Source organism: Balaenoptera borealis, assembly GCF_965194805.1.
Source record: "Balaenoptera borealis genome assembly, chromosome: 6".
Classification (NCBI taxonomy): Eukaryota; Metazoa; Chordata; class Mammalia; order Artiodactyla; family Balaenopteridae; genus Balaenoptera; species Balaenoptera borealis.
The window spans coordinates 13,525,833-13,552,245 of record NC_138863.1 but is presented as its reverse complement, the minus strand read 5'-3'; the positions used below and the strand labels follow the sequence as shown (position 1 = coordinate 13,552,245).

The following is a 26,413-nucleotide window of genomic DNA, read 5'->3' as shown; positions in this document are numbered from 1 at the left end:
TACCTGTCTCAGGGCATTCACACTTGTTCTTTCTTCTGCCTGGAATCTTTTGCCCTGACCTGACGTTTTATCCTTCTCAACCTTTGGTCTCTGATCAAATGTCACCCGCTCAGAGAGGCCTCCCATGGCCCCCCATCTACAGCAGCCTTCTTTCCAGTTCCTCTGTATCACATCTCCCTATATTGATTTATTTTAAAGAACTTTGCACAATGTGCAATTATCTTGTTAATTTATTCGTTTCCTTATTTACTTCGGTCCTTTTCCAAAAGAATCTAATCTTCAAGAGGCTAGGGACCTTGTTCATCTCGTTCCCTGTTGTTTCTCCAGTACTTAGAACAAGTCTGGGTCTAGTAGGTGCACTGAATAAATATTTGCTGGAGAATGAATAAACTCAACTTCAACTACTTTCAGTCTCACATAACCTAGTGCACAGTTACAATTATAAAATATGAGGAAGCTTCATTTTGGAGGAAGATTCTTACTGGCAACAAATTTCAATTTTAGCTTACTTGTCAACAAGAATCTCACAGGTAACATTGAAAACATCAATACCTTGCATGCGTTGTATTTACAAATTTCAAAGCAATTTCCCACATATGAGAATAACAGTTAATATTTAATGAATGCTTACTATGCGCCGGGCACCATATTTAATCTTCACAATGGCTATTTGAAATAGTATTATTATTTTCCCCATTTTCAGAACAGGAGGCTGAGGTTAAGCCACTTGCCCAGCATGGAACAACTTGTAAGTGGGAAAGTCAGGCATTTGTCACTTGATTCTCCTCATTCTCCTGAGGTCCATAGCATGTACCGTTGTCCTGCTATTACACCAGCAAGAAGGAGGCTCAGACAACCAGTGAGGTGCCTGAAGACCCAAGGGCAGTAGGTTACAGTCTTTCGCAAGAGTTCACCCATTTTGCCAGCTACTCACTGTCAAACTAACAAGGCTCGTTTTACTACATCATAAATAAAGGCATGTACGGGATTGTGCGTGCAATCTGCAGGGAAAACTTAATGCTGCTTCTACCTTCTAAAAGCAAATGTGGCTTGTATCATGGATCTGGAAATAAGTTTTCTTCTTTAAGGTGAAAGATGACAATTGAGGGATGCTTTATTAGAAATGCATTAGCATTTGCAAAGAATGAAAGAATACATTAGCAAAGAATGAAAGGGAACACACCAATATATTAACAATGATTTTTGATGTTAGGATTATGAGTGCTTTTTATTTCCTTTTTTATAGTTCAACCTTTAATAATATTTATGCTCAAAAAATGTCTTCTTCCTACACATACATTTACAATTAGTATAGAATTGTCCCTTAGAATACTAAGCGCGAACTCTCAAGAGAGCTCACTTGGTAAGAAGAGGACTCTTGTATGGATTTAATGAGCACAGTGATGTTTCCCAAATATCAGTGAAGCACCTTTTTTTCCCTCCCATTTACATGTATTATTTATTTAATATTTATATAATATTATTTTACTTGATTCACTATTTAGCCTTGTTGTAAGCAGTAGTAGCTGTGAAATCACAGGGTTGATTTGCTCATTATAAATATTCTCTAATATACATGAAAATTAACATATAAATATTAAAATAAAAATATCAATTTAAAAGCCATCTCAAGTTCCAAGAAGATACAAACAATATCTTTGGAAACTCTGAACCACTGTGCTGATTTAATGGAAAGAACCCTAGAGCATAATCCCTTCGATACTTCTTTAAGTTAAAAGGGAAATTTTATGGCAGTATATTGACAATTCCACTTCATAACTTGTGCATTTTTTCATGCGGAAAAATGCTGTCAATCATACCCTTGGTACAATTGAGGGTGTGAACTCAGTGCCTGGAAAGATCAGGAATTGAATAAAAGATTTTAACGAGGGCGGTGTGATGTTGGCTGATCCTATAGGATGTAACAGAAGAGAAACTTACATTTGTTACCGGATCATTTTCATTCTCTGTAACACATCCCTGAAGATTTAAGTTGAGAGCTTTACAAATGATCATGATTCTCTTGGCAGCTTTTTCTTCAAATGGTTTGATCACAAACTCAGGTTCTAAAAGATCCTTCTTCTGAAGTTTCAAGCTCTAGAAAAGTTTGGAAAGTTCTACTCAGCAAACACCCATCATAAGAAAAGAGATTCTAAATTATAAACCACAACTGTACAAATCAAGTTCATGTCTGCTTAGAGAGAATTCCGACTTACATCTATATCTGGATCCAGCAAGAACAGATTTAGCCTCTCCGTGTTTCGAGTTGCTTTGACAATCTCTTCAGTTTCTGTGAGGTACTACAGAGAAAACTGTGTTAGTTCTTAGTATCTAAATAGCCAGAAACTTACAGCCCAGCTCCATCCACATGGCCAAGAAATAGCCCCTTAGTATCAGCACTGCTTTAATATCATCCATTAACACTCCACAATCTTATAGAAACATGCTTTTGTTTTTTGACTTGTGTTTCTTAGTCTAATTCTTAAAAGAAAGCATTTATATCTTTTCCATGAAAGCAATAAACAATAATTAATTCGAATTTATTTGTGTAGAAAAATGTCAGCTTTATTACTTTTGTGAAGTCTGGGTGTAGGTTGTTCTCTGAAGAATCTGTTTCCTCCGGTGTGCATTCACAAGTTATAGAATTATCCAGGGAATCTTGAAAAGATACACCAAGACTGGGTTATTAAATAGTCCTCATGAATCATTCATTTCTCTAGCCTGTGACATATAACAACTGGGTTAGACTCAAGAGCGATGGGGGATGGATATTGGTGAGGAGATGCCTTCACTGTGTCCTGGCTCTAGTATTCTGTATTGTTAGATGAACTGGGCCTGGAAATCAGATGTCCTGTTGATCATTTTGGGACTCTTTCCATGACACCATCCTGTGTCCATAAGAACTCTGGACACTTACAATACTACATTTATACTCGAGGTTGTTTTGTCTCACTTCATTAATGCATACTAAAGTTTTCTTATATATGAATATATTTTGGATAATTCTGATTCTTAGCCCATCAATGTAAAACCCACATTCTAGCTTCAGTTAAACTCTCTAAGACTCTGTAAACATTAATATTCTAGTTGATTATTATTAAGTAAATCATGAATATAAAACACTTACTATGATATATAGCAGTTGTACTAAAATCAACCATAATTTTCTTCCTCCTTATCTCATGACTACATAGACTATCAGAACTTAAAGACTTAAAATAACATATCATGTGTTATGAAAAATGTCTTAAAGTAATTTTCCTTTAGGAGTGACTGACTCTGAAGGTGAACTTGTCTTCCATGCGGCTATAGACCTGTTTTCTCCCCTACTTTTCATCCTTTCTTTCCTCTCTCTTGTTCTCTTTTCTTTGCCTAGCCTGGATTAGAATTATACAAAAGAATTAGGATAGGCAGAAAGAAAAAAATTTGTCTTATAAAAATCTCTAATACCATGCAAAATTTATGGAACTTCCACAACTAGGCTGATCTCAGTGGGGTCAAAAGCACACGTGAAAGATGCCTTTCAACTAAAAGGAAAGAATGCATATTTGTCATTACAGAGTATAATGTTCATTAATTAAATTTAATGAAAGGCTATAAAACACAGAATCTCCCCTCTAACACCGCATCAGACATGGGTATATTTTTAATACTGCTGACCAATGGTTCCTAACATCATTTGCTGGATGTCAGCCTCAAAGCATTGCCAGGCAACTCAAAATCATACCTCTGTGTGGTGACTCTCACTATTGAGTAAAAGTAAAGGTTTACGGGTGATTTCCTGGAGCGAATGGCTCAGGGTTGGAAGAGCTACACCTGACAGCTACCAGGGTTAGTAGCAGCTGAAATGAACCAAATGCACAGGTCGCACGTCGCGAGGGAAGGGAGGTGGGTGTGCGTGCGCTCACCCAGCCCCAGATCCGTGAGCTCGGCGCTCCTCCTGCCCTGAGGGGGCCCCTCAGGACTGATCTGCAGGATGCGGTTGAGGGTGTGGATCCATTCATCCATATCTGACTCCGTTTCAGCCGCCAGCACAAAATAGGTCAGGTCATTCATTTTCAATTCAAAGGCATATTTTCTTAGTCGGTTATTCTGTGGCATGAAAAGAAAGAAAAGCACCAGACACCAAGTCTTAGAGAGTGGGAGACGTTTTTTACAGGGTCTTTCCTCATGAGTAGGTGACATCAAGGAGATCTTCCAAAACAGGACAAAAATTTAGCTGGATGAGAATCATTTCGTTTGGTTTCTTTCAAGCCTTTTTGTACGGACAGGTATTTCATTTATGTTTTTCTTGATTGGATGAGCAGGCTGGCTCAAAAATTTCATCTTCAGGCAGGTGGAGGAGTATATTCTAAGCTTCTTCAAATAGCTGCTTTGAGTTGCTGCCTTCAGTTTCTCACCTTGTGTTCTGTCTACAACTCACTCCAGTTGGGTTTTTGACCCCATCCTATCCCAGAGGCAGCACTTGCCAAGAACACCAACAAACTCTATGCTGCTGTACTACCCAAGGACATCTCTTTCTTCATATCTTCCTTGACCTTTCATCAGAATTAACACAGTGGCTTCTTGAAACCCATCTCTCTCTGGGTTTCTCCATGACTACACTCCATGACTACACTCTATTCTAGTTTTCTTTCCTCCTGAATGGCCACCGCTTTTCAGTCACCTCTACTGGCTCTTCCTTATCTTGGTGACTTGTCATGCTAACCTCAGCTCTGCCTTAGACTCCTTTCTTTCTCATCTGGTCCAATGGTTTTAAATGACAGCCATATGCCAGGGACCTCCAATTCCTTTCTCTGTCTCTGGCTTCTCCACCAACCTCCAGACTTTTCTCTAACTTGACATCTCTACTTTGCATTTTGTGACCAACCCACGAGGCTTTGTTCTAGTTCCCTGGATGTGCTCCCATCATAGGCTTTGTTGCTGCCACAGAGGCCTGAAACAACCCTCCCATCCCAATCATGATGCATGTGTTCACACACCCAGCACGAAGTTTGCCCTTCAAGTACTTACGTGACTTGTATTCACTCTTCAGACCTCAAGTGAAGTTACCCTTGCTCATTGAACCTTCCCCAGTTCCCCAGTTAGGACAAGGTTCTTGTCCTCCGGGGCACTCACAACAACTTGGGATTACATGCTTATTCACTTTCATTTGTTTGTTTGAACTGTATATTCCTCCTTTACATCTGCCTCCATGAGAGCTGGGTCACCACTCTGTCCTGTACCAGGGCTCTCACATAGAAGGATTCAACAGCAGTGTGTTCAAAACAGTCATATCTTATAAATGAGACAGAAGAGGTTCTTATCCTTGGGAATGAATGAATGATTGAAGAAATGAACAAACAAGTGAAAAACAAAGATTCTCTGTTGTGCAGAGAATTAAAATGGTCTGATGCGATGAGTAGCTACTTTAGATTGAACTTTCACAGAAGGTGAAATCTGTAAAAAGAAGTGAGCTGTTTAAAGATCAAAGAAGCACATTTAAAGTAGAGGGAATACAAAAGCAGATTATTACAGCAGTTTTATATATTCCTGCCATGAGATTAGAAATATAAATGCAAAGTAGAAACTTCCCCCAATGATATGAACTAGGGTTATATAACCTGCGGTGGCTGTAAGAATTTCTGAAGATATTCCACCTTTAATTCACTCCTAGGTACCTCTGATACAAGTATTCAACTCTTACCCACACTGTTCTAAAGCCTTTAGAGAACTCACAACTGTAATAAAGCAAAACCTACACAATTAAGATAAGTAAAATATAAATAATAGTAGAACCCTGAGATGAGAGCGGTACTACAGTGCGGGGTTGTGGCTAAACGTCAGGGTATAAATTCTTTCTGAGAACAGGATTGCTCTTTCTTGGTGGCAAGAAAGAATAACTTTTAATATACTCCTGGTAGTGTTCTCTTTCTTTGGGAGGCTCTTAAAAACTTCCCCAAATAGCGTTCTCCTTTCAACTTCCACAACAGTACGGTTACTACTACAAACATGACACTTACTAAACACTTGCCATCTATGTACCTGGCACTGTGCTGACCATTTCACAGTCACCATTTCATTTAAATCTCATAATAACTCTATGAGAGAAACTGTATCATTCCATTTAATGTATGGTAACATTGAGGCTTGGGGAGACAAATGAAAATATGCTTGGGATACATGGACAGCAAGTGGTGGAGACAGGAAATAATCCCTTTATCCTTTAACATCCCCTGAGATGACCCGGCACAAAGAAGATGCTCATCAGATGCCATTCTCCTTCTTTGCCCCCTGCCTGGCACAGTCACACACCAAATGGGTAACCATGGCCTGGGATGTTCTGGTTTCTCAAAGTAGACAGAGGGGCATCATACAAGACTCAAGAAAAAGTAAAATTTGGGAATTGAAGGAGAAAGAAGAATTAGCTAAAAAGCTAACTGTGATCCTCACTGTGGAATCTCACAGCTCAAATGGCACTTTCTAGACTCTGCCAAGGACAAGCTCTTTGCTCGTGTCCATACTTTCGTATTATTGTCAATTTTTATTATTTCTTTGCCCTGTAATGACTCACTTGCAGGCTGCCATTTTCAATCGCCCATGAGCCTGATAAGGGCAGAAGCTCACTAGTTACCCTCAGTGCATTGACAGTATTCATTCTTAAAGAGGTTCTCTCATGTTTACATTTTGTGCTGGGCAAAAACAGACAAGGTGTTGGAACAGGGGAGATGGGTGTTAACCAATTAATCACCCAAATGTGGAATTGGAAGATAAATGTACTTAACTTTTGCATGAATGTATTGACGAAGAGGTATGAAATCAAGGTATAAAAATTCTTTTTGAGAACAGGATTGTTACTGCAACATGAGAATACTACTATTCTTTTTTTTTTAACATCTTTATTGGAGTATAAATGCTTTACAACGGTGTGTTGAGAATACTACTATTCTTACAGCACCCTCTGTGTTCTGTGAGAGTACAGAAAGGATGACTTGACTAGTAAAGGACCACAGTTGCATTTTGAGATCATTTTGGCTGCAGTGTAAACAGAGGCGGGGTGGTCGCTGGAAAGGCAGGGGCCCCTACCTGTCCTGTGCAAAGCAAACCTCCAGGTAGCTTCTTTAGGAATGCAAATTCTTAAAAGCTATGCTTGCCCCGTGAGGAGTGGGGCAGACTCCCTCCACACACCCTCCCACACATTTCCTGGGGTGCTGAAGAAGGAGGTCCATAAAACCGCCTGTGACCTGCACTGACACAGAGGGTCTGAGGGCAAAGACAGATGGCCGAGAGCAGGTATAAAAGAGAGACTCGTTGCTATGATAGTATTGTATCCTTCAAAAAGCAACAGGAACAGAAATAGACACTCAGAAAAGATCTAGAAGTGTCCAGAGTTCAGAGCAGATCTAAAGCATCTGAGCATAGCAGAATGCAAACAAATCCCAGTGTTGTCTTGAAAATAAAAGAAAGAATCTGCTTGACTAATTTAATGCTGTAAACAATGGGGACAGGCAGATGCAAAGCTATGTACAATGCTTATATTGGGTCCAAATTAAAAGTGGATTGAGCTGCAACCTGCTTTCAAATGCAGCTGTCAAGGAACTAATAACAAACATGACAAAATAAGAACAAAACTTGATTTTCTAAATTGCCTTCTGTACTTTAAATGAATTAAATATGATGGCCAACTTCAACAATATTATGTATTAAATTTTTTTGAAAATTTGAGCAAAGTATAACAAGCCCTTGTTTCTCAAAAAGGGATATTTATAAATGAAATAAATATTCAATTCACAACTTCTCAAAAGCCAAATTATCTTTTTCTCCTTGGAGTGAAACAGAACTACTTGCAGTGAAGAGAAGCTTATGTTGGGGAAGATTACGATGCCTAAGTGGTTTTCCATCTCACTCTCCATAATCTCCAAGATAATGGCATATAAAACAGCAAAAAAGAAAAACCCAAAGCAGAAAACCAATGGGACATTTTTATAATCTTGAAATGCAATGTTAAGTCATTAAAATGATAATCAAGAAGTAATCGTTTTCTTCTTATTACTCCTCAAAGTTTCCTTTATTTCCCTGAAATCAGTATCCTTTGCGACCGATGCAACTACTTGGTTCATTCAAGCTCACCACAGTCTATCTACATGACTTAATAAATAAAAGGAAACTGGAAATATGTCCTAATGCCACACGATGTGCTTAATGAGTTGTGGCAAACTGGTCTCTTTCCACAATATTCATCTGGAAAAGTTTCGAAATAGATACTCCAATAAAACCACCAAAGCCAATGGAGGACTGAATATTGAAGGAAGTTATTCAAGCAAAATATGCCACTGTACCTATTATGTGGCTAGCATCTTTTACAGAATTTTGCCGAAACAAGAGAAGAGTTTTAAGAGGAAACACACAACATCAAATCCAGGTTACTGGTATTGACGGCTACCATCCCTGCTGTCCTTTCCATTCTCTGTATGCTTATTTGTTCATTCATTCAACAAAGATATATTGGCTACCTTCTATGTGCCAAGTACAGAGCATTAAAAAATGTTCAAGCGAACTGCTTGCCCTCATTGAACTTACATTCTACTGTAATGTAATGTCAGGAAAAAATAAGCAATATATATATATTACATATGTATAATATAAGGTAGCATCATGCAGTGATAAATGTAATATCCTTCTTACATATGTCATCAGAACCTATTGTTTGAGATGTGTCACTCATGTTTAATTACTGAGGCATGTGCTATATCTGTTCTGTGTTTTTCGGTGCATCCTCCCACAGGCCGGAAGTTCTTTGAAGACACAAACCACATCTAATTCATGTTTGGCTTTCCCACAATGCTTTGCATAAAGCAAAAGTTTCCATATGTATTTGCTGAAATAAATTCTACATCTAAAACTCACTGCTTAAATGACACACCAGCATCTATCTTTGTAGTGCTTCTTCTGCCTGTGCGGCTTATGTAGGATGAATGTATGTATCTATGCAAGCATGCCCACTGGATGTACGATCACTAAAGCATTTCCTCGGGCACCTTTCTGTAACTTTGGACATTCTTCTGCCTCAAATGTAATTTTTCCATTTATCAGCTCTGTGACTTGGGCAAGCCACTTTATCTCGCTGAGTTTTATTTTAATAAATTGGGACAATAATAATGCATGTTCCATCAACTGCTGTCAAATAATGTATTAGATGAAGAAGGTTACAAGTGTCATTCTGGTTTTTATTGTTATCATGGGAAGTGAGATTCTTTACAGCCAAGGTTTGCTAATGGGGAGTTTATAGGTCATAGTTGGCTTCTAAATTTATTTTCCTTGGGAGGTACACATTTTTTCCCCTCCCAGTTTGACTGCCTTTATATGGGCACACACAGTTTGAGCTGTTTCTGTTATCTCACAGCTGACCCTACTTCCTTCCTGTAGTGGCCTGAGCTGCAGAAGGCATCTGAATTTCTAGACTCTGGTTAAGCCCCTAAGGCAGTTGTCTTGGAACCCACATCCACAAGGTGGAAGATCAGCACCTAGGAGGAAATCAACAGCATTCAGCACCACACCACCCCCATTTAAGCCTTTATGTATCAAGTGACATCAGTCATTGTCACTGTTGAGGTAGGGACCCTAGGAAGCTGGGATTCCTGGGATATTCACTCCCTTTGCAGTGGCAGGATCTGGAATGGACGGATGGATGGATGGACCAATGAATGAATGAATGAATGAATGAGAAGACTCTTAAGGAACAAGATAGGATAGCTTAGGTCCAAATAGCCCTTAGTCTCAAATCAAAACTGAAGTAGCAAAAATTGGAAGTTCTGCTCCAGATTGGGAATGAGGGGTGTAAAACAGATCTAGTACTGTTTGATGACATTACAAAAAAGTGGAAAACTACTGTTAGGTCTCAATTTTACCAAGATCCAGGAAATTTCCAATCATAAACGTCACCTAAAGTCTCTGGGTAGGAGTTTCTCTCTATTTGAAGTCGCCCTTGAAATATATTTCTAAGAATTGCAAGGATCATTCTTAGGAAAGCACAATGATATAGAATGGGTCTGAATGAAGCAAACTAAAACGGCTTGTTCACTCAAGACTGTTATGTGCATGAGTGCCCTGAGAATGCTGGGTGGTAGGTAGCACTTCCTGAGGCAAACTCTTTGTTTCTCTTCTCTGTTTTATTCAAGGGAAACTGACAATGATTCTTGACAAAATAGGTCTGACTCATCCTATTATTCATTTGCTTTGTGCTTCTGTGTGTACGTGTTTCGTCTCCAGGCACATTTTGTGCCTGAGAACTTGCTGGAACAATGACTAAACTTGCACTATCTGGTTCAGTATCTTTTTTTCCAGATGCAAAATTTACAAGTTAGAAAGAGCTGTAAGCAAATACATAAGAACTGGCAGACATAAGGTGACAAGGGACCCAGATGTCTACCTTTCTAAAGTGATCTCAAGAAGCTAAAGGTCCCTCCCTCTATAAAGGGTAACAAGCTCTTGATAAAGAGGAATACAAATATAGGGATACAGAGCCGAACCCTTTAAAAGATAAAATACATGTTCCCGGGTATTTGAATGGCTATCTATTGGAAAGTGAAGTAGGATTATTCAGTTGCGCTTGAAGGTGCAAAATCTACCTTGGAGATTCCTACCTATATGCCCATTTTTTTCTATGCATGCTTCCAGCCAACCCAGAAGAGTTTATCATTGTTCCGTGCTCCTAGAACATTCCATAGAAAGTGCCATTTATACCTCCATTATAGCTCTTGAGACACTGTGTAATAGTGAGTTATGAGCCTATGTCCTTCTCTGGTCATGATTTCAGCAGGGAATTCCTAATGCCTAAGCACAGTTCCAGCATGTCATAAACACTAAATAAGTTTGCTGGATGAATGAATGAATGAAGAAAGAAATGGATAAATTAGCAAGTTTAGGTAGATATTTCAGGAAGGTGAATCAATATTTTCTAGAAGGGCTTTCCTATGATGGGGTGTTTATCTCTCAAAGTTGTGACCTTTGCAATTAATGGAAAGACTAGGAAAGGATGGCTGAGGACACACTATCTCCCAGATCCTTATCACATGTTAGCACATTTATTTTAGTTTTACAGATGAGACACCAGAAATCAAAGAGCTTGAGTAACTTACTCAAGGCTCTCAGATAGTAAATGGTGAAACTAGGATTCGAACATTGACCAGTAAAAACCCCAAGCTTACGTTTTCCTTAGAAGACATTCTCTTTCCAAGGTACTGCTTAAGCAGAGACTGAAACACAGTCTAAGATGTCATGGAGAAAAGGGACCTGTAGTGGAAGGTCAGATTAGAGCACTAACTAACTCTGTGTGTTCAACAGAGCTACAAGGTTCTTGGAAGAAGAAATTACACAATAATTCATATCTCGGAGGTGGGAGAAGATGGCGGAAGAGTAAGACGCGGAGATCACCTTCCTTCCCACAGATACAGTAGAAATACATCTACACGTGGAACTGCTCCTACAGAACACCCACTGAACGCTGGCAGAAAACGTCCGACCTCCCAAAAGGCAAGAAACTCCCCCCGTACTTGGGTAGGGCAAAAGAAAAAAGAAATAACAGAGACAAAAGAATAGGGACGGCACCTGCACCAGTGGGAGGGAGCTGTGAAGGAGGAAAGGTTTCCACACACTAGGAAGCCCCTTCGCGGGCGGAGACTGAGGGTGGCGGAGGGGGAAGCTTCGGAGCCACGGAGGAGAGCGCAGCCACAGGGGTGCGGAGGGCAAAGCGGAGAGATTCCCGCACGGAGGCTCGGCGCCGAGCAGCACTCACCAGCCCGAGAGGCTTGTCTGCTCAGCCGCCGGGGCGGGCGGGGCTGGGAGCTGAGGCTCGGGCTTCGGAGGTCGGATCGCAGGGAGAGGACTGGGGTTGGCGGCGTGAACACAGCCTGAAGGGGTTAGTGCACCACAGCTGGCTGGGAGGGAGTCCGGGAAAAAGTCTGCAGCTGCCGAAGAGGCAAGAGACCTTTTCTTGCTTCTTTGTTTCGCGACGCGCAAGGAGAGGGGATTCAGAGCGCCGCCTACATGAGCTCCAGAGACGGGCGCGAGCCGCAGCGATCAGCACGGACCCCAGAGGCGGCCGTGAGACGCTAAGGCTGCTGCTGCCGCCACCAAGAAGCCTGTGTGCGAGCACAGGTCACTCTCCACACCGCCCCTCCCGGGAGCCTGTGCAGCCCGCCACTGCCAGGCTCCCGTGATCCGGGGACAACTTCCCCGGGAGAACGCACGGCACGCCTCAGGCTGCTGCAATGTCACGACGCCTCTGCCGCCGCAGGCTCGCCCCGCCTCCTCCGTACCCCTCCCTCCCCCCGGCCTGAGTGAGCCAGAGCCCCCGAAGCAGCTGCGCCTTTAACCCCGTCCTGTCTGGGCGGGGAACAGACGCCCTCAGGCGACCTACACGCAGAGGCGGGTCCAAATCCAAAGCTGAACCCCAGGAGCTGTGCGAACAGAGAAGAGAAGGGGAAATCTCTCCCAGTAGCATCAGAAGCAGTGGATTAAAACTCCACAAACAACTTGATGTGCCTGCATCTGTTGAATACCTGAATAGACAATGAATCATCCCAAATTCAGGAGGTGGACTTCGGGAGCAGGATATATTAATTTTTCCCCTTTTCCTTTTTTTGTGAGTGTATATGTATATGCTTCTGGGTGAGATTTTGTCTGTATAGCTGTGCTTTATAATAGCTTTATTTTACTTCACTATATTATAGCCTCTTTCTTTCTTTCTTTCTATTTTTTCTCCCTTTTACTCTGAGCCGTGTGGACAAAAGGCTCTTGGTGCTCCAGCCAGGCATCAGGGCCGTACCTCTGAGGTGGGAGAGCCAACTTCAGGACACTGGTCCACAAGAGACCTCCCAGCTCCACGTAATACCAAACGGCAAAAATCTCTCAGAGATCTCCATCTCAACATCAAGACCCAGCATCACTCAATGACCAATAAGCTACAGTGCTGAACACCCTATGCCAAACAACTAGCAAGACAGGAACACAGCCCCATCCATTAGCAGAGAGGCTGCCTAAAATCATAATAAGGCCACAGACACCCCAAAATACACCACCAGACGTGGACGTGCCCATCAGAAAGACAAGATCCAGCCTCATCCACCAGAACTCAGGCACTAGTTCCCTCCACCAGGAAGCCTACACAACCCACTGAACCAACCTTAGCCACTGGGGACAGATACCAAAAACAACGGGAACTACGAACCTGCAGCCTGTGAAAAGGAGACCCCAAACACAGTAAGATAAGCAAAATGAGACGACAGAAAAACACACAGCAGATGAAGGAACAGGGTCAAAACACACCAGACTTAACAAATGAAGAGGAAATAGGTAGTCTACCTGAAAAAGAATTCAGAATAATGATAGTAAGGATGATCCAAAATCTGGGAAATAGAATAGACAAAATGCAAGAAACATTTAACAAGGACGTAGAAGAACTAAAGAGGAACCAAGCAACGATGAAAAACACAATAAATGAAATTAAAAATACTCTAGATGGGATCAATAGTAGAATAACTGAGGCAGAAGAAAGGATAAGTGACCTGGAAGATAAAATGGTGGAAATAACTACTGCAGAGCAGGATAAAGAAAAAAGAATGAAAAGAACTGAGGACAGTCTCAGAGACCTCTGGGACAACATTAAACGCACCAACATTCGAATTATAGGGGTCCCAGAAGAAGAAGAGAAAAAGAAAGGGACTGAGAAAATATTTGAAGTGATTATAGTTGAAAACTTCCCTAATATGGGAAAGGAAATAGTTAACCAAATCCTGGAAGCACAGAGAGTCCCATACAGGATAAACCCAAGGAGAAACATGCCAAGACACATATTAATCAAACTGTCAAAAATTAAATATAAGGAAAACATATTAAAAGCAGCAAGGGAAAAAAAACAAATAACACACAAGGGAATCCCCATAAGGTTAACAGCTGATCTTTCAGCAGAAACTCTGCAAGCCAGAAGGCAGTGGCAGGATATACTTAAAGTGAGGAAGGAGAAAAACCTACAACCAAGATTACTCTACCCAGCAAGGATCTCATTCAGATTTGATGGAGAAATTAAAACCTTTACAGACAAGCAAAAGCTGAGAGAGTTCAGCACCACCAAATCAGCTTTACAACAAATGCTAAAGGAACTTCTCTAGGCAAGAAACACAAGAGAAGGAAAACACCTACAATAACAAACCCAAAACATTTAAGAAAATGGGAATAGGAACATATATATCGATAATTACCTTAAATGTAAATGGATTAAATGCTCCCACCAAAAGACACAGGCTGGCTGAATGGATACAAAAACAAGACCCATATATATGCTGTCTACAAGAGACCCACTTCAGACCTAGAGACACATACAGACTGAAAGTGCGGGGATGGAAAAAGATATTCCATGCAAATGGAAATCAAAAGAAAGCTGGAGTAGCAATTCTCATATCAGACAAAATAGACTTTAAAATAAAGACTATTACAAGAGACAAAGAAGGACACTAGATAATGATCAAGGGATCGATCCAAGAGGAAGGTATAACAATTGTAAATATTTATGCACCCAACATAGGAGCACCTCAATACATAAGGCAAATACTAACAGCCATAAAAGGGGAAATCGACAGCAATACAATCATAGTAGGGGACTTTAACACCCCACTTTCACCAATGGACAGATCATCCAAAATGAAAATAAATAAGGAAACACAAGCTTTAAATGATACATTAAACAAGATGGACTTAATTGATATTTATAGGACATTCCACCCAAAAACAACAGAATACACATTTTTCTCAAGTGCTCATGGAACATTCTCCAGGACAGATCATATCTTGGGTCACAAATCAAGCCTTGGTAAATTTAAGAAAATTGAAATCGTATCAAGTATCTTTTCCGACCACAACGCTATGAGACTAGATATCAATTACAGGAAGACATCTGTAAAAAATACAAACACATGGAGGCTACACAATACACTACTTAATAACGAAGTGATCACTGAAGAAATCAAAGGGGAAATCAAAAAATACCTAGAAACAAATGACAATGGAGATACGACGACCCAAAACCTATGGGACGCAGCAAAAGCAGTGCTAAGAGGGAAGTTTATAGCAATACAAGCCTACCTCAAGAAACAGGAAACATCTCGAATAAACAACCTAACCTTGCACCTAAAGCAATTAGAGAAAGAAGAACAAAAAACCCCCAAAGCCAGCAGAAGGAAAGAAATCATAAAGATTAGGTCAGAAATAAATGAAAAAGAAATGAAGGAAACAATAGCAAAAATCAATGGAACTGGGGGCTTCCCTGGTGGCGCAGTGGTTGAGAATCTGCCTGCTAATGCAGGAGACACGGGTTCGCGCCCTGGTCTGGGAAGATCCCACATGCCGCGGAGCAGCTGGGCCCGTGAGCCACAATTATTGAGCCTGCGCGTCTGGAGCCTGTGCTCCGCAACAAGAGAGGCCGCGATAGTGAGAGGCCCGCGCACCGCGATGAAGAATGGCCCCCACTTGCCGCAACTGGAGAAAGCCCTCTCACAGAAACGAAGACCCAGCACAGCAATCAATCAATCAATCAATCAATCAATTAAATACATAAATAAATAAACCAATGAGGCAACTGGGAAGCATATAAGTGGGGGAGAGGTTTGAGGTCAAATTTCTTAAAAAAAAAAAAAAAATCAATGGAACTAAAAGCTGGTTCTTTGAGAAGATAAACAAAATTGATAAACCATTAGCCAGACTCATCAAGAGAAAAAGGGAGAAGACTCAAATCAATAGAATTAGAAATGAAAAAGGAGAAGTAACCACTGACACTGCAGAAATACAAACGATCATGAGAGATTACTACAAGCAACTCTATGCCAATAAAATGGACAACCTGGAAGAAATGGACAGATTCTTAGAAATGCACAAACTGCCAAGACTGAACCAGGAAGAAATAGAAAATATGAACAGACCAATCACAAGCACTGAAATTGAAACTGTGATTAAAAACCTTCCAACAAACAAAAGCCCAGGACCAGATGGCTTCACAGGCGAATTCTATCAAACATTTAGAGAAGAGCTAACACCTATCCTTCTCAAACTCTTCCAAAATATTGCAGAGGGAGGAACACTCCCCAACTCATTCTACGAGGCCACCATCACCCTGATACCAAAACCAGACAAAGATGTCACAAAGAAAGAAAACTACAGGCCAATATCACTGATGAACATAGATGCAAAAATCCTCAACAAAATACTAGCAAACAGAATCCAACAGCACATTAAAAGGATCATACACCATGATCAAGTGGGGTTTATCCCAGGAATGCAAGGATTCTTCAACATACGCAAATCAATCAATGTGATACACCATATTAACAAATTGAAGGGGAAAAACCATATGATCATCTCAATAGATGCAGAGAAAGCTTTTGACAAAATTCAACACCCATTTATGATAAAAGCCCTGCAGAAAGTAGGAATAGAGGGAACTTTCCTCAACATAATAAAGGCCATATATGACAAACCCACAGCCAACATTGTCCTCAATGGTGAAAAACTGAAACCATTTCCACTAAGATCAGGAACAAGACAAGGTTGCCCACTCTCACCAGTATTATTCAACATAGTTTTGGAAGTGTTAGCCACAGCAATCAGAGAAGACAAAGAAATAAAAGGAATCCAAATCGGAAAAGAAGAAGTAAAGCTGTCACTATTTGCAGATGACATGATACTATACATAGAGAATCCTAAAGATGCTACCAGAAAACTCCTAGAGCTAATCAATGAATTTGGTAAAGTAGCAGGATACAAAATTAATGCACAGAAATCTCTTGCATTTCTATACACTAATGACGAAAAATCTGAAAGTGAAATTAAGAAAACACTCCCGTTTACCATTGCAACAAAAAGAATAAAATATCTAGGAATAAACCTACCTAAGGAGACAAAAGACCTGTATACAGAAAATTATAAGACACTGATGAAAGAAATTAAAGATGATACAAATAGATGGAGAGATATACCATGTTCCTGGATTGGAAGAATCAACATTGTGAAAATGACACTACTACCTGAAGCAATCAACAGATTCAATGCAATCCCTATCAAACTACCACTGGCATTTTTCACAGAACTAGAACAAAAAATTTCACAATTTGTATGGAAACACAAAAGACCCCGAATAGCCAAAGCAATCTTGAGAACGAAAAATGGAGCTGGGGGAATCAGGCTCCCTGACTTCAGACTATATTACAAAGCTTCAGTAATCAAGACAGTTTGGTACTGGCACAAAAACAGAAATATAGATCAATGGAACAGGATAGAAAGTCCAGAGATAAACCCACACACATATGGTCACCTTATCTTTGATAAAGAAGGCAAGCATATACAGTGGAGAAAAGACAGCCTCTTCAATAAGTGGTGCTGGGAAAATTGGACAGCTACATGTAAAAGTATGAAATTAGAACACTCCCTGACACCATGCACAAAAATAAACTCAAAATGGATTAAAGACCTAAGTGTAAGGGCAGACACTATCAAACTCTTAGAGGAAAACATAGGCAGAACACTCTATGACATACATCACAGCAAGATTCTTTTTGACCCAGCTCCCAGAGAAACGGAAATAAGAACACAAATAAACAAATGGGACCTAATGAAACTTAAAAGCTTTTGCACAGCAAAGGAAACCATAAACAAGACCAAAAGACAACCATCAGAATGGGAGAAAATATTTGCAAATGAAGCAACTGACAAAGGATTAATCTCCAAGATTTACAAGCAGCTCATGCAGCTCAATAACAAAAAAACGAACAACCCAATCCAAAAATGGGCAGAAGACCTAAATAGACATTTCTCCAAAGAAGATATACAGATGGCCTACAGACACATGAAAGCATGCTCAACATCATTAATCATTAGAGAAATGCAAATCAAAACTACAATGAGATATCATCTCACACCGGTCAGAATGGTCATCATCAAAAAATCTAGAAACAATAAATGCTGGAGAGGGTGTGGAGGAAAGGGAACACTCTTGCACTGTTGGTGGGAATGTAAATTGATACAGCCACTATGGAGAACAGTATGGAGGTTCCTTAAAAAACTACAAATAGAACTACCATACGACCCAGCAATCCCACTACTGGGCATATACCCTGAGAAAACCATAGGTCAAAAAGAGTCATGTACCAAAATGTTCATTGCAGCTCTATTTACAATAGCCAGGACATGGAAGCAACCTAAATGTCCATTTACAGATGAATGGATAAAGAAGATGTGGCACATATATACAGTGGAATATTACTCAGCCATAAAAAGAAATGAAATGGAGGTATTTGTAATGAGGTGGATGGAGTTAGAGTCTGTCATACAGAGTGAAGTAAGTCAGAAAGAGAAAAACAAATACAGTATGCTAACACATATATACGGAATCTAAGGAAAAAAAAAAAAAAAGGCCATGAAGAACCTAGTGGCAAGACGGGAATAAAGACACAGACCTACCAGAGAATGGACTTGAGGATATGGGGAGGGGGTGGGGTGAGATGTGACGGGGTAATAGAGTGTCATGTACATATATACACTACCAAATGTAAAATAGATAGCTAGTGGGAAGCAGCCGCATAGCACAGGGAGATCAGCTCGGTGCTTTGTGACCACCTAGAGGGGTGGGATGGGGAGGGTGGGAGGGAGGGAGATGCAAGAGGGAAGAGAAATGGGAACATATTTTATATGTATAACTGATTCACTTTGTTATAAAGCAGAAGCTAACACACCATTGTAAGGCAATTATACTTCAATAAAGATGTTTAAAAAAATAATAATTCATATCTCTGCAAACTTAATAGCTAACAAGGGCTACAATGATACTTCTTAGAAGATGATGACTCATTTGCTAGAGCAAATTTGGAAGTACAAATAGAAAAGAAAATAAGTTTTTCAGCTCAATGTCTGTAAAATGTAGTTATTGATCTTTAACCTATTGCTAAAGTATTATTTCATATTTCTAAAGCCAAAGAGTCTCCTTTGTGACCAACAATAGAAAACTATCTTCACCCTCCACTAAGATCCTTATTGCCCTTTCCATAAGGAAAGTTGGCATCTGTGTTATAAAGCAGTTAGCTTTCATTTCTAGTGGAGGACTCAGCAACACTTAATTAATTCTTTCCTTTTAAAGTGCAGCATTATTACTTTCTGGAGAAATTCCAGATTTTAACGGATAAACCATCCAGAAATAATCTAGGCTTGAGTGACTAAAGAGAACTCTATTTTGCATTCACACATCTGAGTGCCCCTGGTATTAATCCGAAATGTAATCTCAGCCATGTAGCAAGTTATGTGAATGCCGGTGGTTTGGTGATAAGGTAAAGAATTGTTCCTAGTGGCCTGTGACCAAGAATAGAGTCCTCAACCTAAATGGGCCAGCATCTTAATGTGAAATTTGAGGGAAGACTGCTAAAACACTTGATTGCTTCAATTTTTACATGAGAGAGAATAAGGATAGCTATTTCATCAGAGTAGAAAGAATAAAATTTTTGAAAATAAGATGTCCAAGTGAGGCCTATGGATATATTTTGCTTCCCTTTGCCACCGTGGTCCATGTCAAACTTAATACTAAGGACAATAATTTGAGGACCAAGGCTTTGCAGAACAGCATTGTCTGTTACAGCAGGCACTGTGTCTGTTTCTGAGATTAACTCTTGAGAATCAATGTAATCCTTGCCTTTGAAGAAACCTGCTCTTCGAAGAAGGATGATGCATTTATACACGGTAAATTTACTATCTTATTATTTATTACCTAATAATAAAGACAACATTCATGAAGAGCCTACTTTGAACTATGTGATTTACATATAATCTTACTGAATTCTTTGGCTTGGTGGATCTCTACACTACAGCCATGCAGGTGGTCATTTTCCTCTTTGCCTTGAGTACAGCAGACTTGCTCTTGCCTCAGGACCTTTGCACTTGCTGCCCCTGCATATTCTTTAATCTCTAGATCAAATATTTTATCTTCATAAATGTTTTTCTCACTTCTGGAGCATAAAGATTCCTTTGCAACCTCACCATCGTCTCTCTACCTTCTGTAACCCTGTTTATTTTCTTTATTCCAGATTTTACCAATCATTCCACTCTGTTTATTTCTTTCTTTACGTATTTTCTGTTTTCCTTACTTTATTGAAATGAGTTTTGTGAAAGCAGGTATCTAGGCTGCCTTGCTCTCCACTGAATCCTTGGAGTTTGAAACAGTTCACGGCTCATATCAGATACTCCATACATATTTTTGGAATGAATGAATAATGATTGGATGAACACACTTTTTGATTAAAAAAACTCGTGGGAAAAGAGATTTCTACTCACCTGCACCACACCTGTACAGGAATCCAAAAAGATGCAACCTTTGGGTTCTTTGGATATTTTTTCATCTTTGTAAAAATTCATGATGTAGGAATTATCTGGCAACTGAGTCAGCTGGAAGAAGCGCTTTTTGAATGACTAAATAAAGGGAATAAAATATAAGGAGGTAGTTCAAATTCACAGAAATTAAGACTACTTCTAATTCCTTCAAGAGTGCTACATTTCTAGGGCACTGTTCTAGAGAAGAACGTCCTCCTTTCTCATAAATAAAATATGACACGAAAAACAAACTCAATGCAAATGGCTCTCCTCTGTTCTGTGACCGAAGTGGAGGAGGGTGTGAAGAAAGGTGGCAGAAACAAAGATGAGTCTTGATGTCTCCTTACCCGAACAGTAACGGTATTATTCACGGTGCTGTTAAAATTCCCCTTGTAGAGCCAGCCAGACTTGAAAACTCCGGTTCCTCCCATTCCCCCTCCGCCCTTGGAGGATGAGTGAGAAGTGGTATCCTGTACAGAAGGCATCATTAGCATTACAGCCATCTTTTGTGAATCCCAGATCTTAGACACTGCACTTAAAAACGAGACTCCTTTTTCTCTCTTTGACTCATCTTAAAAAATCATGTTCAATTTCAAAACACACGTGATTCATTTTATCTAAAAGCCTTCACACCAACAGCTACTGCAGCTTTAGGAGAAACTGGTCTGAATTTGAAACACGCTAGTGAAAGACAGGAGCTAATTATCCTCATGTTTTAAACATTTCACTTTCAACCATTTACTTACTTCATCCTTATCAGCATCTTCATGGTCAACCTCAAAGGAATGTGAAGGAAGTTTCTCCGGTTTGTATTCTGCTCTGATATTAAAAAAAAAAAGATTCTGATTTGTCATTTGAGACATTGCTTTCAGCTGGGTAACAGCTATTGTGGTGGCTTTCTTACACATTTTTATAAAATAATATAATCTCATGAGGGATCCATTTCCTTTGGAAGTATTAACTTTCCCCCTACACCATTATATCTCATCTCCAGTAAATAAATCTCCATTTTAAACCACAGAGTTACTATTTGTACAGATTTACACATGTCCTTTTTAATTAGATGAAGGTAAGTGGGATGATTTTAAGGGCTTGGTGATTTATATTTTCCTTCCTCCACATTTTGAAGTGGAATATAAAGTACTGATATTTTCATTATCTTTTTTTTTTTTTTTTCCCTTTGCCTTTATGTGACATGTCCAAGGCTACAGGACAGTCATTTGAAGAACCACCCAGGGCTCTGGCCACCAGGCTGCGCTGCTCCCCTAACCTTGGCCTCTCCCCAAAGCCTGCACCAACGTGACTTAGCAGCAATTGTGCTCACTTTGGGGATTTCCATGGTAGCACAGAAAAGCCTCTTAGAGCATCACTGACCAGCCCAGAGGAGCAAGAGCGTACACTTGGCTCCAGAAATGGTAAAATAAGACAGAAATAAACTTTCCTTGGCTTGATTCTATCTCATAACACATGGTTGAATGGAAACCAGACAGTATCATCCACAATTCAGGCATTCCTTTATACCTAACTAGAAATCCTACACAGAGAATTGGCATGGGAGATTTGTTTTCTTTAGAATGATTTTATTATGTAGAAGCAATCTCAGAATTTGACTATTGAGAAAAAAGCCCAGGGGCACATTCAGTATTCCCATTACAAATGGTTTCCTATGTTGATGGTGTTCCAGATAGCACGGTGAATGACCAAGGACTCTTTATATGTATTCATATATGTCTATACATACATGTGTATATGTATATGTACACACACACATATATATATATTATATATGTACTCATAAAATCACCAAGCCGTGCATTCACATAGGGATTCAGTGGATTCAAACGGATTCAAAATATTCTGTACCCTCCTTCTGAAAGACATAGAAATGCCCATTCCCAGTTCATAGCAGAGAAAGAGCACAAAAAGAACACCGTCCTCACTATTAAATTGTAGAAAAGCCTGAGATCAGAACCACACCCTCCATACCTGATCAAAGTTTTTTCTATTGTGGTAAAATATACATAACAGAAGAATTACTATTTTAACTGTTTTTAAGTGCACAGTTCAGTAGCATTAAGTAGATTCACACTGTACAACCATCACCACTGTCCATCTCCAGACCATTTTTATTCCCAAACTGACTCTGTACCCATTAAACAATAATTCCCCATTTTTCCCTTTCCCCAGCCCTGGGTTATCATTCTACTTTCTATCTCTATGAAATGAACTATTCTTGGTACTTCATACGAGTGGAGTCATGCAATATTTGTCTTTTTTGTGGCTGGCTTATTTCACTTAGCATAATGTCTTCAAGGTTCATTCATGTTGGGGAGTGTATCAGGATTTCATTCCTTTTTAAGGCTGAACAATATTCCATTGTAACCTGGTAAGAGTTTGTGCTCCCAAAGTCATTTCCATGAAGGTATCCTGGATCTACAGAATTAGGACTGTCTTCCTGTAGATGCTGAGCGTACGTCTCTTATGATGCTCTCCTGGTTCTGTTATTTGGTCGCCTGTCTTAGCCCTCCAGCAGATTATACATTTCTTGAAACCAGTGACTCTAATGAAGTCCCATCTACATCTCACTCAGCTTTTTTCTTTCCTGTTGTAGACATGATCAATATGCATTTGCTGACTGAATTATTGAGAGGCAAGGTGAACAAGGATATCACAGAAGTGAGATAATATGAAAAGGTATAACTTAAAATTTTGTTTTTGGAAGGCATCTTGGCGATGTTCTTTTTAGCAGTAGGACACATTTTTGGTGATCAAAATCCTAAGAGGCACCTCCAATATGTTAAATAGGTTTTTAAAAAGTATCTTATTATTGTGAATTTATCCTATAAATTCAAATTAATGAAAGTCCCTTGCTACTAAAATTCATAACTAATAAAAATAAAGCTATTCTGGGGTACAAAGTACTTGATATTGAGTGTTATAAATGATATCTACAGTCTCACTTCAGTCCTAATTCTAATTTATTTCTCTATTTTGTTTCGGTTCCACAGTCTTGATAGGACATCCCAAGACCCATATATAAGTAGTTGCAGATGGTAACAGCTTTATTTCAAAGCCAGAGGCTTGAAAGAAGAGTGGTAGGAAATGTGTATTTTGAGGTTATCATCACAACAGGTTCAGACACATGGTAAGGGTAAGTCATCAATAAATACTTGTTAATTAATGTGTTTGAATTTACTTGCATGGGTATGTGTTAGTCCAAATTTCAAAAACATATTAATATATAATACAACCTTCCTCATCCATGATTTATTTGCAAGCTCAAAAATATATACCAAGATAACAGAGATTTTGTACTGAAGTCTAAATATGTACTAAGTAACATATTGCTTTTTATTCAAATGTATATGCATATAATCGGACTTTTGGACACAAATACTGGGAATCCACATCTAGTCTAATCTTGCTATTTTGCTGAGAAGAAAACAAAGTCCATAACAGTTACTCACATAAACACACAGTGAAAGAGATGGGGTCAGAAGCCTTATCTCTGAGACGATACTTCCTGTATTAAGGACAGATTAGTCCAAACCATCTTTCATAAGCATGTTAAGTATGATTGCAGCCATTTTTCTCTTGCAAAGGATCCTGGTGTACCTGTAGTTCTTTCTCCTTCTTGCAGAACCTTAGAGATACTCAAGTTTGTGCCAGCTGCCACTGATGTTAACTTGTTCTGCCTCTCTTGGTTAGGGTCAACCTTATATGAAGGCAGAACAGGTAACAGATCACACTGTTATTTTGGGACCACTGGGAAATTCTCCCCATCCCACCAAAAATACTCCTCTTCTCCTTAACAACATCTTGACACTCCTTGAACCAGAAGCAGTTCCTTTTGCCTTTTCATTTGACTGGCAAAATAAAGCGCTTAAACACAACCCTTTCCTCAACCCTTGCTCCTTCAAGAGGTGACACACTGCCTGAGATTCAGAGGCAGGTTCAAAGGGCTTATTTCAGAGCAATTACTCAAAGTATTTTGTCTGCAGAGGAGGAGACATGAGTGTTCCAGGATTCTTAAAATGATGGCAGGGCAGTAAAGGCACTATTAAGGAAACATCCTACGTGAAAGATAAAGGGATGAGTAGGGAAAACCGAGGATGAGGCAGCAAAGACAAACTTGAACTGGAAGGTCAATGTTTGGCTCTGGGGTGGCCCTAAATTATATGCTCGTCCTTTCCTGCCCGTCTCCCTTTGACCTTGAGACAGTTCTATTTGTTTCTTAATTCTTTGCTCTGTCCTCTTTTGCCAGCATGGTTTATCCTTTCTTTTCTTTCTTACAAAATAATAATTTTATAGGCATTTGTTCTTGATAATTGTGGCTTGCAATAGAGTTCATGTTCCACAGTCCAACTCTCATTTCTGCAAAGATAATTATAAAAGTGTAAAGAAAGGAGAGAAGGAACAGCCTTTCAAACTAACAATGAAATAAACAATTAAGGAAACAAAATAGGGTTTTCATGAATCTCAGTGTATAAGGTTAAATACTTGTGAGGGTTTTTCCACAAATCTTCCATCAGAGAATTGAAAATAGGAACTGAGATAGCCTATAAATGATAGCCAAAGTTTCACAAAAGTCCATGATTTTAAAGTGAGTTACGCACAACTCAGCTGAAAATGCTGTGTCGACAGGAGAATGGCTAAACAAACTATAGTAGATCCACACACAAAAGGAATGTTACTCAGAAGGGGACGGGAGCTACTGATACATGCAACAATGTGGATATCACTCAAAACATCATGCTGAGTCAAAGAAGTCAGAAACACAGGAATACATATGGCATGATTCCAATGTTATGAAGTTCTAGAATATGTAATACTAATCCGTGGTGAAGAGAATCAGAACAGTGGTTGTCTCTGGGGAGAGAGGGAAGTAGGGGTGAGGACTGACCAGGGAGGGGTAGCAATGAACTCTTTGAAGGTGATGATAACATCCCTTATGTCAGTAGGGGTTTCAGGTGCGCAGGTGTATGCACAGTCAAAGTCATCCAGTGGCTCACTTACAACTTGTCTCACCTCCTAAAGTTTCCCTCAAAAGAAAAAAATAGTAAACTGTAAACATATATGTTTCTAGTTAACGGTATGCATTCTAAAGTGTTTAGAAAGGCAGCAGACAGTGTGTTGGTACTTTAAACTCACTTTGAAATGATCAAAATATAAGATGGTCTGGTGGATGGCAAGAGGGATGGGTGGATGGAGGGATAATGTCATAAAATACATACAGCAAAATGTAAAAGATACATTCTAGATGGTGAAAATATGGGTGTTCCTTGTATAAGTTTTCCAACATTTTTTGTATGTTTGAAAATTTGCATGATAAAATATAGGGGGGATTTTTTTAAAGGTGTTGAAGAAAAATGATGTCTCCTGAATTTTTTTTAATACTAAGCAAAATGTTAAGAAATTGTGCAAAAAAATATATAACTATTCTCAAAGAAAATAGTGAGTATGAATTTCTCAAGAACTTTCCCCTGGTATTTTTGAAGGACAGATGATTTTGAAAAGAGAGAAGGCGGCTTCATACAAATACTAAAAAATTTTTTTTAAATTTCCCAAATGTTACAATATTACAATTTGTGAGGTCTCCAAACTCTTGCATAAAACCAAATTTTCTTTAAGTTTTCCTTTTCAGTTCACTTAAGTATTATGACTCAAAAATAAATCATAAGATATGATAGATAAGACCAATGAGGTCACTAGCAAAACTCAACCAACTACATTAATCCTTAGTCATATTCATGCAAACCTTATTGTTCATCAAAAAAAAATGTGCAGACCAGGGAGTGTCAATTTAGGTCATATCTAGGGGTGTGGGATGGGTGAATGTGCATGCTTTTTCGTTGCTGGCTTTTCTTAAATCTGTTTGCTTGATCAAATTCACTGTGAGTTGAGAGCTGTGTTAATTCTTGGAGGCTATTCCTTCTCATCACTAAATGATCCAGTTTCCAGATAGTACCTGTCACATAGAAGACCTGCAATAATGACAACCACGTATCGGAAGATAAATCCCCAAGCTGAGTAAGCT

The 26,413-nt window shown here is 39.4% G+C and overlaps 1 protein-coding gene across 10 annotated transcripts in view; it reads right to left on the bottom strand.

The window, feature by feature from the left end:
- Positions 1–26,413, bottom strand: part of DOCK10 (dedicator of cytokinesis 10) — a 299,794-nt gene that overhangs the window by 110,409 nt on the left and 162,972 nt on the right. For all 10 annotated transcript variants that reach the window (XR_014245733.1, XM_082395837.1, XM_082395839.1 and 7 more), the window contains 7 exons: positions 21,123–21,195; positions 20,724–20,846; positions 20,341–20,475; positions 3,909–4,092; positions 2,573–2,658; positions 2,217–2,300; positions 1,942–2,097 (listed from right to left, as the gene is read on the bottom strand). Coding sequence is in view for 9 of the 10 variants with exons in the window: in XM_082395837.1 (XP_082251963.1) it covers positions 1,942–2,097; positions 2,217–2,300; positions 2,573–2,658; positions 3,909–4,092; positions 20,341–20,475; positions 20,724–20,846; positions 21,123–21,195 (841 nt within the window). In the remaining variant the exon portion in view is untranslated. The remainder of the gene's footprint in view (positions 1–1,941; positions 2,098–2,216; positions 2,301–2,572; positions 2,659–3,908; positions 4,093–20,340; positions 20,476–20,723; positions 20,847–21,122; positions 21,196–26,413) is intronic.